Genomic DNA, 16362 nt, shown 5'->3' on the forward strand with positions numbered 1-16362 from the left:
CCCAGACCTATTTTATACTTTATTTGGAAACAGGGTCTCACTGAGTTGCCGAGAGCCTCACTAAGTAGCTGAGGCTGGCTTCGAACCTGCGCGATCCTCCCGTCTCAGCCTCCCGAGCGTGGGGATGACAAGCGTGCGCCACCGCGCCTGGCTGGAGGCTGTCGTTTATTATTACAGTAGATACTTAGCACGTGCTCTTTGGAGGTAGAGAGTTAGGTGAGGCCTTGGGAGAGTAGCAGAAGCGACGCTTTGGTGTGTATGAAGTCTAACCCACGCTTTGGTAAATGTAAAGTCTCCCCCACCCGGTCAGCCCCGCCGGTCCTTCCCGCTGGCAGGTGGCTATCCAGCACCTCCTGTGTGCCGGGCAGTGTGCTGGGCGCAGGCTCTCAGCAATGGATGCAGTAAAAGAAAAACCAGCGCTGAGGCCTGGAGAAGGACCACAAGCAAATAAATGGCGTGTTTCAGGTCGTGAAAAGTGATGGGAAGAGGAGAGGAAGAAGGCCCGGGGCAGATGGCTGCTTCGGGCACATTTGGTATTTTCTGGATGGATGCAGGTGCAGGGCAGCTGTAGCCAAAAGCTGAAATGGCCATGAAAGCCCCCTCCCCAGGCAGTGATGGGATGGGGGAGAGTATTCTGGGGGCAGCAGCGTAGAGGCCCTGAGGCAGGTGCCTGCTCGGGCACTTAGGAACAGGATGAAGCCCGCAGTGACTGATGCGTGGAAGGAGGAAGGGGTGCTTTTTTCTGCAAAGAAAGACATTGTAAAATATAATTTCTTAGCTTATTTTTTGGGGGGAGGTCTGGGGATGGAAGCCAGGGGCATTTGACCTCTGAGCCACATCCCCTGCCCTAGTTTTTATTCTTTATTTTGAAACAGGGTCTCGCTAAATTGCACGGGGCCTCACTAAGTAGCTGAGGCTGGTTGTGAAGCTGCAATCATCCTACTCAGCCTCCCGAGTACTGGGATTATAAAAGTGTGCCACCCACTTGCTTAATTTCTTCTTCTTCTTCTTCTCCTTCTCCTTCTCCTTCTCCTTCTCCTTCTCCTTCTCCTCCTCCTCCTTCTCCTTCTTCTTCTTCTTTTTTTTTGTGTGTGTGTGGTACTGGGGATGGAACCCAGGGGCAGCCTACCTCTGAGCTACACCCCAGCCCTATTTTTTCTTATTTTGAAACAGGGTCTCACTGAGTTGCAGAGGGCCTCCCTAAGTAGCTGAGGCTCCTGTCTCAGCCTCCCGAATGCTGGGATTACAAGCGTGCGCCACCACGCCCAGCCAGAGGTTTTTTTTTTTTTTTTTTTTTTTTTTTTTGGTGGTACTGGGGTCCTGGAAGCCCTTCTACCTCCAGGCTACCCTCCCAGACCTCTTTTATACTTTTTTATTTTTTGGAAACAGGGTCTCTTAAACCAGCGCGGCTGGCTTCGAACCTGCGTGATCCTCCTGTCTCCGCCTCCCAAGCGCGAGGATTACAAGCGTGCGCCACCACGCCCGGCTAGCCAGCCAGAGTTTTTAACCTCCTTGGTGCTTCTCCAGAGGGAGACTGCGTTCTTAAGGGAGATGCCCACTAGGGGCCGGCAGGGCTGAGTGCATGTTAAGTAGTTCACAGGCCCTTCCCCGCTACCCCCCTCCATCCCAAGAGCCTCTCACCTCTGTCCCTGCACCAGGAAGAGGACTTCCAGCCCCAGCAGGGCTCACCCGTCCCCTCTCTCTTCAGGGCTTCGTGCTGGCCGTCACCGTCATCCGAGAGGCGGTGGAGGAGACCCGATGCTACGTGCGGGACAAGGAAGTGAACTCCCAGGTGTACAGCCGGCTCACAGCACGAGGTCAGCCTCCCGCTCAGGGGCCACCGGGTTGCCACCAGTCACGGGGTGCTGACAGCACAGAGCACAGTCCCGCCTGGGCGGTCACTCGGCACTCAGCACCAGGCGCCTCCGCCTGCTGGGGCTGGCGGGACTCGGGCTGCACCCTGGCTCAGGGCGCCCAGGGCCCCTTGGAGTCCGTCCTGTCCAGTGTCTGGCGTGGACGTCAGCCTCACCCGGGCATTGAGCTCTGTGCCCACCTGACCAGCTCTTGCCCCTGCTGCGGGCAGGAAGGAGGGCGTCCCCTGATGCCAGCGGGAGACTGAATAGATTTCAAAGATCCTTTCTCAACAGCGATCGCTTTACGTCCAAACAGCATCAGTGTTTACAAAAGTAACACATTCGTACAAATATTGCACCTGTGATGTGTGTGTGTGTGTGTGTGTGTGTGTGTGTGTGTGTGTGTGTGCATGTTGGCACTGAGGCTTGAACCCAGGAGCCTTCTATACCCCAGCCTTTTTATTTTATTTTATTTATTTTTTATTTTTTGGTGGTATTGGGGTTCCTGGAAGCCCTTCTACCTCCAGGCTACACTCCCAGACCTATATTTTTAAAATATTTTTATTTAGAGACAGAGTCTCCTAAGCCAGCATGGCTGGCTTTGAACCAGCGCGATCCTCCTGTCTCCACCTCCCAAGCGCAGGGAATACAAGCGTGCGCCACCACGCCCGGCTTTATTTTTAATTTTTGTTTTTGGTACCGGAGATTGAACCCAGGAGCGTTTAACCTCTGAGCCACACCTTGGCCCTGTTTTATTTTTTTATTTTGAAGCATTGTCTTGCTAAGTTGCTGAGGTTGGCCTCGAACCTGTGATCCTTCTGCCTCAGCCTCCAAGAACTGGAATTATAGGCGCGCATCATCTCCCAGGCCCTGTGATGATGTCTTTGTAGGCATCTTATACATCCTGGATATTGAAGTGTTGTGAGCACATGGTCTGATCCAGAGAGAAGTGATCAGAAACCTTCCGCCGCCGCCCCCCGGCAGGCAGGTTCCCCACTTTACATGGTGAAACGTTAATCGTGGGTGCTGCGCTGGAGATTGAACCCAGGGCACTCGGCCTCTGAGTTACACCTCCAACTCTATTTTATTTTTTTAGTTTAAAACAGAGCCTCCAGAAGTTGCTGAGGCTGGTTGTGGACCTTCAATCCTCCTGGCTCAGCCTCCCAAATATTGGGCTTACAAGTGTGCGCCACCATGCCTAGCTTTAATGGTGGAACTTTAACACACCCAGCCCAGCCGGGCGTGGCGGTGCACGCTTGGGCGGAGACAGGAGGATAGCGCAGGTTCGAAGCCAGCCGCGCTGCTTTAAGAGACCCTGTTTCCACATAAAAAAGTATAAAATAGGTCTGGGAGTGTAGCCCGGAGGTAGAAGGGTTTCCAGGAATCCCAGTACCACCAAAAATAAATAAATAAATAAAATAAATAAATAAATAAAAACCTACCCCCAAAATATGTACCCCTGGAGAAGCCACCCTACTACCTAGCCAATGTTGACGTTTTCAGCTGCAGTAGATTTGAGTTTGCATTTGGAATGAGAGAACACTGCCTAAAGTTGGCTAACCTGCCCGGAGAAGGCTCATTCTAAAAAGCCTGACCCTACTTAGGGGTCCGCATTGCTGCAGGAGACCCTGGGGGGAGGGGTGAAAGCTATACTTTGCCTTCAGGAATTTTTTAGGGGGTCCAGGGGATTGAAACCTAGGAACATTCTGCTGCTGAGTTCCACCTTTTTATTTTTATTTTTTATTTGGAAACAGGGTCTTGTAGCCAAGCATGATGGCACACGCTTATAATCCCAGTACTTGGGAGGCTGAGACAGGTGGATGGCAGGTTGGAGGCCAGCCTCAGCATCTTAGTGAGACCTGTTTCAAAATAAAAAATAAAAATAAAAATAAATGCCGGGCGTGGCGGCGCACGCTTGTCATCCCCGCGCTTGGCAGGCTGAGACAGGAGGATCGCGCGGGTTCGAAGCCAGCCTCAGCTACTGAGTGAGGCTCTCAGCAACTTAGTGAGACCCTGTTTCCAAATAAAATAGAAAATAGGTCTGGGAGTATAGTCCGGAGGTAGAAAAGCCCCTGGGTTCCACCCCCAGTACCACAGAAAATAAATAAATAAATAAATAAATAAATAAATAAATTAATAAATTAATAAATTAATAAATAAATATTAAAAATAAAAAATAAAATAGGCTAGGGGTATGGATCGGCAGTAGCAAAAAGTAAACAAAAGCCGAGGGTCTTGCTAGGTTGCTGAGGTTGTCTTAAAACCTGGGATCCTCCTGTCTCAGCCTTCCAAATATTGGGATTACAGGTGTGAAGGCACCATTTCTGGGTGCCTTCAGGAAACTAAGAATTCTGGAAAAGATGGATGGGTGGATGGACGGATCGATGGGTGGATTGACAGACGGATGGGTAGATGGACGGACGGATGGATGTCTAAAGGCTGGAGTGCCAGAGCCGGGGTCTGAGCTGCAGGGATGTTGAGTGTTTTGGCTTCAGTTTATTCATTTCAACTCTTTGAGTAGAATTTCTTTTCAGGAAAAATGTTTAGGTTTAAGCTGGGTGTGGTGGCGCACGCTTGTGATCCCAGCATTCGGGAGGCTGAGACCAGAGGATCGTGGTTCACAGACAGCCTCAGCTACTTAGTGAGGCCCTCTGCAACTTAGTGAGACCCTGTTTCAAAATAAAGAATACAAAATAGAGCCGGGGGTGTAGCTCGGAGGTCGAATGCCCCTGGGTTCCATCCCCAGACACGCAAAAAAATAAAAATAAAAAAGAATACAAAATAGGGCAGGGGGTGTAGCTTGGAGGTTAAATGCTTCTGGGTTTCATCCCCAGACCCACAAACACACACACACACATGTTTGGGCTCTATGTTTTGGGCTCAAAAACAAACAGTTGCAATTTTAATAATACTTCCCTAGGACATGGGAATATTTTAGTGCCTCTAATATACATATGTATATGTGTATATATGTAATTTTTTTTGGTCAGCAGTCTTAAAACTTTGCAAGTCTCTGGGGCAAGGGGAGATTTAGAGTTGGCATAAAAGTGCTTTATGCAAGTCGGGTGTGGTAGCACACGCTTACAGTCCCGGCTCTTAGGAGGCTGAAACAAGAGGATCGCAGGTTAGAGGACAGACTTAGCAAGTAGTGAGATTCTCATCAACCTAGGGAAAACCTGTTTCAAAGTAAAAATAAAATAGGGCTGGAGATGGAGCTCAGAGGTAGAACATCCCTGGTGAAAGAAAGAAAGAAAATGAAGACGTGCTTCATGCAGAAGCCCTATACTGAGGACATTTTGATACCTAGAGAAAAAAGCCTGTGCTAGGTGGGCAGGGGGCTGGGCTTTGCAGGTGTGCGGTCAGCAGACCCTCTGCAGGGGGCTTTTGGTGGCCGTGTGTATTAAATCATCTCTTAAAAACGTATTCCTCCTATAATCTCTAAGGTGCTTGCCACCCAACAAAGGCCCCATCAGAAGGGTGCGGAGGGCATCTCTAGGGTCTGCAAAGGGGCCTCGTGTCTCATCCCCGGCCGGCTCGCTCCCTGGCTGACCCTTTTCATACCCCAGTGATCTTTCAGCCCCCAGCCTGCCCGTGCCTCGTGCCCTAAGTGCTAAGTTCTTGCAAAGAGGCTCAGGAGAATTGGCAGATGGCTCTGGCATTAAAAACGCGTCTCCCTTTGTTGGTGGCCTTTTGTGGTCCCGATTGTCATGCAGATTCAACAGTAGAGGGACACAGAGCAGAGTCCTGAATATTAACCCAGGCCCCACTCTGCAACGTGTCTTGAAAGCCCGGCAAAACATCCGAGAAGCCGGCAGCGCAGAGCCGGGGTTGAGTTCTTTGATGCGGGGCGTGCAGGGTGCGGAGCTAGCAGCCCACACCCGAGAGGAGGGAGAAGAAAGTTGGGTCAATTCCACCGTTCAATTAATATTTCCTTGAGGGAAGCCTTCCACCGACGTCCTCGTTTTGGAAGTTCAAAAGCAACATGGAACAGGCACGTCTGTGTGCGCTCACGCAGCGCTCGGAGTTTGCAGACACAGAGTACGTTGATGAGTAGATGCCGTCACGTTGACCTCCGTTCTGCAGCATTTTCTGCTGAATAGGAGCGGTATTTGTACTAATATAGCTTTTGTGACCTACGTTCTGCAGCATTTTCTGCTGAATAGGAGCAGTATTTGTACTAATATAGCTTTTGTGCGTGTGCGCGCGCGCGCATGGTACTGGGGATTGAACCTCCGAGCTATAGCACTCCAGCCCTGTTTTATTTTTCTCTTGGAACATTGTCGCACTGAGTGGAAGATAGTTTTGTTTTTGTTTTTTTGTTTGTTGGTTGGTTTTTTGGCGGTACTGGGGATGGAACCCAGGGGCATTTTACTTCCGAGCTATATCCCCAGCCCTATTTTTTTAGTCTTATTTTGAAACAGGGTCTCACTGAGCTGCAAAGGGCCTCACTAAGTAGCTGAGGCTGTCTGTGAACCTCAATCCTCCGGTCTCAGCCTCCCGAATGCTGGGATTACAAGTGTGCGCCACCGCGCCCGGCTCTGGAAGAGAGTTTTACTACTTGCTGAGGCTGTCCTTGAACCAGCGGTCTTCCCATCTCAGCCTCCTAAGTATGGGGATTACAGGCCTGTGCCGCCATGCCCAGCTCCTTTTTTCTTTTGCGGTACTGGATGGAACCCAGGGGCATTCTACCTCGTAGCCACCCATCCCAGCCCTATTTTTTATTCTTTATTTTGAAACAGGATCTCACTGAGTTGCAAAGGGCCTTACTAAGTAGCTGAGGCTGGCTGCGAACCGTGATCTTCCTGTCTCAGCCTCTCGAATGCTGGGATCACAAGTGTGCGCCGCCACGCCCGGCTCCTTTGTTTTTTTTTTTGTTTGTTTTGGTTTTTTTTTTTTTTTCTTTTTGGTAGTATTGGGGTTCCTGGAAGCCCTTCTAACTCTGGGCTATACTCCCAGACCTATTTTATATTTTTATTTGGAAACAGGGTCTCCTAAGCCAGCGCGCGCGGCTGGCTTCGATCTTGCGCGATCCTCCTGTCTCTGCCTCCCAAGCGCGGGGATTATAAGACTGCGCCACCACGCCCGGCTCCTTTGCTTTTTAAATACTCTCTTCTCTCTTTTCTGTCTGTCTGTCTGTCTGTCTGTCTCTCTCTCTCTCTCTCTCACACACACCTACACACACCAGAGTTAAGTTGCAGATACAATTTCTTTTGTTCCCCGAATATACCTCAGTGTTTGATTCCTGATAGAACATTTCTTAGACATAATAGCACAGTTCTCAAAACCAGGAAACTCACTTTTGATCTGATTTACAGTTCTTACTCAAATGTCACTCTTTGTCCTGAAACGCCCTTTCTAGGTGCTCTTCTCCAGCGTCAGGCGCCCTCCTGGTTCCGGTGCCCCCGCCCTCCACCGGGGCCTCCCCAGCGGCGCTCCTGCGCTGCGGCTGGTCTGGCAATGGTGTCTTTGTGGAGGACAGAGCAGTGTCACTCCAGTCACTCTGTGACCTGTCTCTTTACTGGTGTTATCTGATGCAGCCTCAAAATTAGATCCATGAGCCGGGCGTGGTGGCGCACGCATGTCATCCCAGCATTTGGGAGGCTGAAACCGGAGGATCGCAGTTCACGGCCAGCCTCAGCTACTAAGTGAGGCCCTCTGCAACTCAGTGAGACCCTGTTTCAAAGTAGAGAATAAAAAATTGGGCAGGGGGTGTAGCTTGGAGGTCGAATGCCTCTGGGTTCCATCCCCAGACTCATAAAAAAAAAAAAAAATTAGATCCATGATGTACATTTTGCCAGTGACGCGGGTTCTTGTTGGGATATGGACAGAGTTTTAGAGATTTTAATTAACATGAAAAATGTCTCAAACTTATGAGGAGATAAAAAGGAACCTGATTTTATTTTATATTTTATTTTTTGTGGTACTGGGGATGGAACCCAGGGACATTCTACCTCCGAGCTACACCCCCAGCCCTATTTTTTAAAATTCCTTTTCTTTCTTTCTTTCTTTCTTTCTTTCTTTCTTTCTTTCTTTCCTTCCTTCTTTCTTTCTCTTTTCTTTTTCTTTTTCTTTTTTTTTTGTTGTGGTACTAGAGGTGGAACCCAGAGGCTTTCTACCTCCGGGCTATACTCCCAGACCTATTTTATACTTTATTTGGAAACAGGGTCTCAATAAGTTGCTGAGAGCCTCACTCAGTAGCTGAGGCTGTCCTCAAACCATGATCCTCCTGTCTCAGCCTCCCAAATGCTGAGATTATAAGCGTGTGCCACCACGCCCGGCTGCAAGAACCTGATTTTATTTTACCTGATTTTTACCTGATTTTTTTTACTTCCGACATTTTGGATCATCTTACTCTGTTCAAGACATGTCTAAAACAACACATAATAGCCAGGCATGGTGGCACACACCTGTAATCCAGCACTCGGGAGGCTGAGACAGGAGGATCGCAGGTTCACAGCCAGCCTCAGTTACTTAGTGAGGCCCTCTGCAAATTAGTGAGACCCTGTTTCAAAATAAAGAATAAAAAATAGGGACAGGAGTATAGCTTGGAGGTAGAATGCCTCTGGGCTCCATCTCCAGTACTGCAAATAAATAATAATACATAATTAGATTTTTAATGTAAACATCATATCTTAGGAAGAAATGTTTGAAGTATTTTGACAAAAAAATTAGCCACCCACCCAGAAAGGCCCTTTTATTCATTCTTCCAAGAAATATTTGAAGCCGGGCGTGGTGGCGCACGTTTATAATCCCAGCATTTGGGAGGCTGAGACAGGAGGATCGCAGTTCGCAGACAGCCTCAGCTGCTTAGTGAGGCCCTCTGTAACTTAGTGACACCCTGTTTCAAACTAAAGAATAAGAAATAGGGCAGGAGGTATAGCTCAGAGGCCGCATGCCCTTCGGTTCCATCCCCAGACCCGCCCCCCCCCAAAAAAAAAAATGGAGGCAAGTGTAGTGATACATACCTTTTATTTCAGTACTTGAGAGGCTGAGACAGGAGGATCGTGGTTTGTGGACAGACTCAGCTACTTAGGCCGTTTGCAATCAGTGAGACCCTGTTTCAAAATAAAGAATAAAAAACTAGGGCTAGGAGCTGGGCGTGGTGGCGCACGCTTGTAATCCCAGCATTTGGGAGGCAGAGACCTGAGGATTGTGGTTTGGTGCCAGCCTCAGCTACTTAGTGAGGCCCTCTGCAACTTAGTGAGACCCTGTTTCAAAATAAAGAATACAAAATAGGGCTGGGGGTGTAGCTCAGAGGTAGAATGCCCCTGGGTTCTGTCCCCAGACCTGCAATAAAATAAAATGGAAAGCATTGGGGTATAGCTGGAGGAAGGATGCCCTTGGGTTCAATACTCAGTACCAGGGGAAAAAAAAGCTTTAGTCTGTCTGTCTTTTCTTTCTTTCTTTCTTTCTCTTTCTCTCTCTCTCTCTCTCTCTCTCTCTCTCTCTCTCTCTTTCTTTCTTCTTGGCACTGGGCATGGAACCCGGGGATATTCTACCTCTGAGCTACACCCCCAGCCCTATTTCTTTTTTTTCTTTTTTCTTTTTGGTGGTACTAGGGGTGGGACCCAGGGGCTTTTCTACGTCCGGGCTATACTCCCAGACCTATTTTATATTTTATATTTTATTTGGGTCTCACTAAGTTGCTGAGAGCCTCACTAAGTAGCTGAGGCTGGCTTCAAACCTGTGCGATCCTCCTGTCTCAGGCTCCCAAGCGCGGGGATTACAAGCGTGCGCCACCACGCCCGGCTTATTTCCTTTTTTATTTTGAAATAGGATCTACGTTGCTGAGGCTGGCTGCGAACCTGCAGTATTCCTGTCTCAGCCTCCCAAGTGCTGGAATTACAAGTGTGCACCCCCACGCCTGGTAAAAATCTAGCCTTTAAATCCAGGCAACTCCTGTGCACAGGAGCTGAGCTCAGTGACCCTGCAGTGCTCAGAGCTAACGCATGCACACACAGGGCTTGCAGGATTTCTGCCGTTTTGAAACACATTTCTAAATCAGAGGAATTAGTCGCTCCAGCCTCCTTGTTCTTTTTTTTTTTTTTTTTTGGTGGTTCTGGATTCCTGGAAGCCCTTCTACCCCTCCGGGCTACACTCCCAGACCTATTTTTTATATTTTTATTTGGAAACAGGGTCTCTCAAGCCAGCATGGCTGGCTTCGAACCTGCGTGATCCTCCTGTCTCCGCCTCCCAAGTGCGGGGATTACAAGTGTGCGCCACCACGCCCAGCAGCCTCCTTGTTGTAAGGCTGACCAATCACTGAAAGCGACCTTCTTCTAAGGTGACCAATCACTGAAAGCCACGCAGGGGTCCGGCTTCCCACATAGCGGTCTGGCTCCCAGCTTGGGCGTGCAGTTTCCCCGGCAGGGGCGCCCCTTTCCGCATAGAAGGGAGCTTCCCCGCAGGGCGCTGCTGTGCGTGGAGGGCTGATGACTTCCAGCGAGCAAGCGCCGCCTATCCTGTGTGGAATTCACTTTTAAACAAGGGGGAGGCTTAAGGATGGTTCTTATACCTTCCTTTATGAATCTTTTATAATCATAGAGCCATCTCCCCAGATGAATTTGGTACTGGATATAAAGCTAATAAAGGAGATCTTGACCTGGGTGTGTGTGGTGCTGGGGAGGCTGAGATAGGAGGATTGTTTGAGGCCAGCCTCAGCAACTTTAGAGTCTGTTTCAAAATAAAACAATAAGAAGGGCTGAGGATGTGTGTGTGTGTGTGTGTGTGTGTGTGTGTGTGTGTGTGTGTGTGTAGTATGTATGTATTTTGGTGCTGGGGGTTGAACCCAGGGGCATTCTACCTCTGAGCTACACTCCCAGCCCTATTTTACTTTTTATTTTGAAAAAAAGCTCTAAGTTACCGAGGGCCTCGCTAAATTGCTAAGGCTGGCAGTAAACCTGTGATCTTCCTGTCTCAGTCTCCAAAGCCCCAGGATTACAAGTGTGTGCTACCACACTGGGCTAGGGTGGTTTTATATTTTTTATTAATTTAATTTGTGTGTGTGTGTGTGTGTGTTACTGGGGGTGGAACCCAGGAGCTTTTCTACCTCCGGGCTATACTCCCAGACCTCTTTTATACTTTATTTGGAAACGGGGTCTCACTCAGTAGCTGAGGCTGGCTTTGAACCTGTGCGATCCTCTTGTCTCAGCCTCCCAAGCGCTGGGATTACAGATGTGTGCCACCACGCCTGGTAGGGCTGGGGTTTTAGATCAGAGGCAGAATGCCTCTGGGTTCAATCCCCAGCACAAAATAAAAATTAGAGGTGGGGTAGGGAGGGAGGGAAGGAGGGGGAAGGAGGAAGGAGGAGGAGGGGGAGGGGGAGGAGGAGAGAAAAAAGAGACCTGGAGCTAGTAGTTGATCCACAAAAACTTCCTTTCGCTATTCAAAAGATTTGGTTGAACCTCAGCACCTCAAAAAACAAAAGGTGGGGTTGGGTCAAGAAATAATCCCCACACCTAAAGTCGAGTTCAGGGCAGCGAGAAATATTGGATTCATCTTTTCGCAGGGCGAATTCTAGGGGCCTTCCTTCCGGGAACACCTTCCCAGGCTCATTCCTGACCCAGGGCCAAATGTAGCCAGCGGATAATTAGCCTTGAGAGAAAGTGCTAACACCATAAACAGTGCCCGCCATCTCCTTCCTGCTGGGGGAACATCTGGACAGATGGCCAGACCGCGGTGAGCCAGGGATCCTGCAGCAGCGACCCCTCCCCGCTCCACTGGTGAAAACCTGCCCTCTTGGGCCTCTCTCCCAGCTACAGAGCCACTGCGGAGCCCGGGATCTCACCTTCCTATAAAGAATCCCCCACCCCATTTTTATCTTAATTCAAAATCCACTCTGTTAGTGTGGGTACTTTTTTCTCTTTTTGGTACCCAAGGTTGAACCCGGAAGCAGTCTATCTCTCCAAGCTACACCCGGCCCTACTTTTTATCTTCAGACAGTGTCTCCCAAAGTTGTGGAGGGCCTTGATAAATTGGTGAGGCTGACCACAAACCCGCCATCCTCCTGTGCCAGCCTCCCAGGTACTGGGATTATAGGCGTGCACCGCCATACCTGGCAGTGTGACTACATTTTTTTTTAGATATATGTTTTTCTTGGCCTCGTTTCTTCTCCTTTTCTTTCTTTCCCCTTTGTTTCTCCTTCTTCCTCTCCCTCCCTGCCCCCACCCCAGGGCTTCTTGTATGCTAGGCCAGCCACTAAACTACAGCCCAGCGCAGCCCGATTTTCTTTCTGGATTTTATTTTCTGGATAACTTTCTGGACTTAATCAGAAGGAAGAATTGTGTAGGGTAGATGTGTTTGTTAATGGTATACTACTGAGCTCACAGTTAAAAAACTAAGCTGTGCTTTCCAAATATAAACTTTTTTTTTTTTTTTTTTTTTTTGGCGGGTCTGGTGATGGAACCCAGAGGCATTTGACCTCCAAGCTACACCCCCTGCCCAGTTTTTTATTCTTTATTTTGAAACAGGGTCTCACTGAGTTGCAGAGGCCCTCACTAAGTAGCTGAGGCTAGTCCTGCCCCGCGATCCTCCATTCTCAGCCTCCCGAATGCTGGGGTGACAAGCGCGCGCCACCACGCCCGGCTTAACTCTTCTTATATTGAATATAAACCCTGTTTATACTTATACTAATATAGACATTCGCAAATATACTAGTATAAGCAGTGTATAGGTAATACTTATAAAGGCATAACTAATAATATTATAATTATAATAATTGCGTAATTACTTACAAGCTCTGTTTTTAGGTGATTATAAGCTTACCCCAAACTCGTATCTTGAACGCTTAAGTAATTATAAACTTAAACTAATATAAGGATAAGCTCTGTTTACACTAAGATTTGCTTTATGATTTTTTTAGGGCATGTTAAAGCAACACACATCCCCTAAGGCTCCCAAATGCCCCTCGCTGAGATCCGGAGGAGCAGCCTTTATGAGTCTTATTTAAAACAGACATGGCCAGAGATCTTGTCACGCAGTCTCTGGCCCAATGCGAAGTTATTTCAGCTCCAGGTTCAGTTCCTTCTTCCAGCATTCCATTTTGCTTCAAAATCTGTGATAAAGGGATCCATTGTTTCATGGAAAAAAGCAGCCCTGAAAAACTTCGCGTGCAAATGGCCCTGGTGTCGGTTCCCAAAAGGTCCCCACCCCGTTGGCTTTCCTCATCATTTTGGGGCAATGAGCTGACAAGATCATTTATATGTTTATTTTAGAAGCCTGTTAGGTACAAACATACATGTTTTGGTCTTTAAAGAATTTATTTTTCAGTGTTTTAAAACCAAAGCACCAGGAGTGGGGGTGGCGGCGTGTGTAATCATACTTCTCAGCAATTTGCGTCTTTTCAAATAAGTCTTTCTTGGGTTGGGGGAGGGGACTGCAGTCCACTCTCTCTGAATATGAAAATGTCAACTTGAAACCTCCGAACACGGGGGGGGGGGGGGGGGGTGTCTTAACGTCGCCCCCAGGGAATGTACGCAGGGAGCAGGATTCACCGCTGTGGCGGGGAGATAAGAGTCACACATTAACCAGGGTTTGGCCCATCGGGCGTTTGCACGCAGGAGGAAAGAGGAACGTAGCTGGAGGCGTTTGAGGATTTAAAAATAAAAAAGGCCGCACATGCCAGTGCCCTGGAGTTGATGTAAGATTTTTTTTGGTAGGACGTTCTGCAGTGTGACCAGATCACAATTTGCTTGTTTCAGCTCAAGAGAAACATCTGGTTTCTCCCTCCACGGAGACAGACTGCTCTTATTCGGAAGCCGTCATCCATGAAATGCAGGGCTGGGCTCGCAGGATTTGCTCCTGAAAGGCGCGGGCCCACCGCTCTGGAGACAAACAGCTCTGGGCACTAGAAGCGTCCCGTCCTAATCTGCTGCCTGCAGGGTGGCCTGGGTGCCCGCGGAGGCGAACCCATCCACGGCAGGCACTGGGAGACGAGGACGTGGCGGGCAGAGGGTTTGCACGTCAGAACCGCACAGCCTCCTGGGCAGGTCCTGCAGTCTCTGCAGACGCGTCTGCAGATCCCTACAGCCCAGAGGTGGGAACTGGGGCATCACAGGACCCCAGAGGGGGAGCCAGCGCAGAGTTCTGGGGCTCCATCTCCTAGGCCCAGGGCCAGGGCTTGCGGTGCACCTTGCAAAGATGTTTCTGAGTATTGTTACTTCCTCTATCATTTGCAGGGTTCCTTTTATTTATTTATTAGTTTGTGGTTCTGGATGGAACCCAGGGGCATTCTACCTCCGAGCTACACCCCCAGCCCTGTTTTATTTTTTACTTGCAACAGGGTCTCACTAGGTTGATGAGAGTTTTATTACTTGCTCAAGCTGTCCTCAAACCTGTGGTCCTCCTGTCTCAGCCTCCAAAGTATTGGGGTTATAGGTGTGTGCTACCATCCCTAACTGAAGGGCTCCTTATTTATTTTTTTAAATTTTTTTTGGTGGTACTAAGGTTCCTGGAAACCATTCTACCTCCGGGATACACTCCCAGACCCATTTAATACTTTTTATTTGGAAACGGGGTCTCTTAAGCCAGCACGGCTGGCTTTAAACCTGCGCAATCCTCCTGTTTCCAACTCCCAAGGCAGGGATTACAAGCGTGCGCCACCATGCCCGGCCTTGAGGGCTCCTTATTTAAAAAAAATTTTTTTTTAAATATATTTTTGGCAGGCGTGGTGGCACACCCTTGTAATCCCAGTACTTGGGAGGCTGAGACAGAAGGATCGCAGGTTTGAGGACAGGTTTGAGGTGAGGTCCTCCGTGACTTAATGAAACCCTGTTTAAAAATAAAAAGAATAACCAGGCATGGTGGTGCACGTTTGTAATCCCAGCGCTTAGGAGGCTGAGACAAGAGGATCACACAGGTTCAAAGCCAGCCTCAGCTACTTAGTGAGGCTCTCAGCAACTTAGTGAGACCCAAATAAAATATAGAATATAAAATAGGTCTGGGAGTATAGCCCAGAGGTAGAAAGCCCCCGGGTTCCACCCCCAGTACTGCAAAAAAAATAAAATAAAGAATCCCTAGGTTCCATCCCTAGTACCCCCCTACTACACACACACACACACACACACACACACACACACACTTACTTTCATTTGGTGCACTGTGATCTCCCCTCCTCGCATAGTTCAGGGTGATCGGGGACACACGTGCACACAGCACCTGGTGGGCTCCCCCCTCCCTCGTCGTCCCCACACTTGCATTAGTAATTTCACATACGTGTATAATGTCACTGGAAGTGGCATTGATTTTCTCTCCTCCCCTTATTGATTTTTTTTTTTTAAGCAGAGTTGCTAGGCAGCTGAGCATCTTGCTAAATTGCAGAGGCTGAGCCGGGCGTGGTGGGCACGCCTGTCATCCTCGCGCTTGGGAGGCTGAGACAGGAGGATCGCGCAGGTTCGAAGCCAGCCTCAGCTACTTAGGGAGGCTCTTAGCAACTCAGTGAGACCCTGCTTCCAAATAAAATAGAAAATAGGTCTGGGAGTATAGCCCGGAGGTAGAAAAGCTCTGGGGTTCCTCCCCCAGTGCCACAATAAATAAATAAATAAATAAATAAATAAATAAATAAAATTAATCGCTGAGGCGGGTTCAGAACCTGGGATCTTCCTATCACAGACTCCCAAGTATTGGGATTACAGGTGTGTTCGCCACCACCACTCCTGGCTCCTTACATCTTTCTTTTGTGTGTGTGTGTGGTCCTGGGGGTGGAACCCAGAGGCTTTCTACCTTTAGGCTATACTCCCAGACCTGTTTTATACTTTATTTGGAAACAGGGTCTCACTGAGTTGCTGAGAGCCTCACTAAGTACCTGAGGCTGGCTTCGAACCCGTGCGATCCTCCTGTCTCCGCCTCCCAAGCGCGGGGATGACAAGCGTGCGCCACCACGCCCGGCTCTGTACATCCTTTTAATCACCAAAAAGTGGCACCATGGTTGGGAAGGCGGAGGCTATGGCCAGCACCCTGCCCTGGCAGGGTAGAGGAGACCTGAGGGATGTGTATTGGCTGAAGCTGCCCACCTGAGGCTCACCCTCCCAGCGCCAGCGAAGGAGCCCTGGCTGAGCAGACAGGGGACCTGGCGTTGCTGTGGCTCCCCGGTCACTGCGCGGAGCGAGAGGCTGTGCCCAGTGGGCAGGCACGGTCGGGGTGTTGGCTTGAAGGACCAGCATGCGGGGGTGACTCAGTCACGGTTCTGCGAACAGTGGATTAAAGGGTTTTGTTGAAGTGGAGCAGATGGACAGAGAGAGGCAGTTCATATGAACTGGTCGTAAATCAGGACTCAGTTTTGCAGAAGGGGAAAAATCCGGATCTGGTTGCTTAAAAAAAAATCTGAACTAAAGCCGGGCATGGTGATGCACGCACGCTTGTAATCCCAGTACTTGGGAAGCCGAGACAGGAGGATCGCAGGTTCTAGGCCATTCTTAGCTTCTTAGTGAGGTCCTCTGCAACTTAATGAGACCCTGTTTCCAAATATAGAATGAAAAATAGGGCTGAGGGTGTAGCTCAGAGGTAAAATGTC

General features: G+C 49.1%; 1 protein-coding gene across 1 annotated transcript in view; it reads left to right on the forward strand.

The window, feature by feature from the left end:
• The window catches only part of ATP9A (ATPase phospholipid transporting 9A (putative)), a gene marked incomplete at both ends in the record, with an annotated part of 110876 nt that overhangs the window by 30404 nt on the left and 64110 nt on the right, over positions 1-16362 (forward strand). The window contains one exon of the mRNA XM_080716671.1: positions 1709-1817. Coding sequence (XP_080572797.1) covers positions 1709-1817 — 109 coding nt within the window. The remainder of the gene's footprint in view (positions 1-1708; positions 1818-16362) is intronic.

The sequence above is a fragment of the Muscardinus avellanarius genome, assembly GCF_963383645.1.
Source record: "Muscardinus avellanarius genome assembly, chromosome: 19".
NCBI classification, from domain to species: domain Eukaryota; kingdom Metazoa; phylum Chordata; class Mammalia; order Rodentia; family Gliridae; genus Muscardinus; species Muscardinus avellanarius.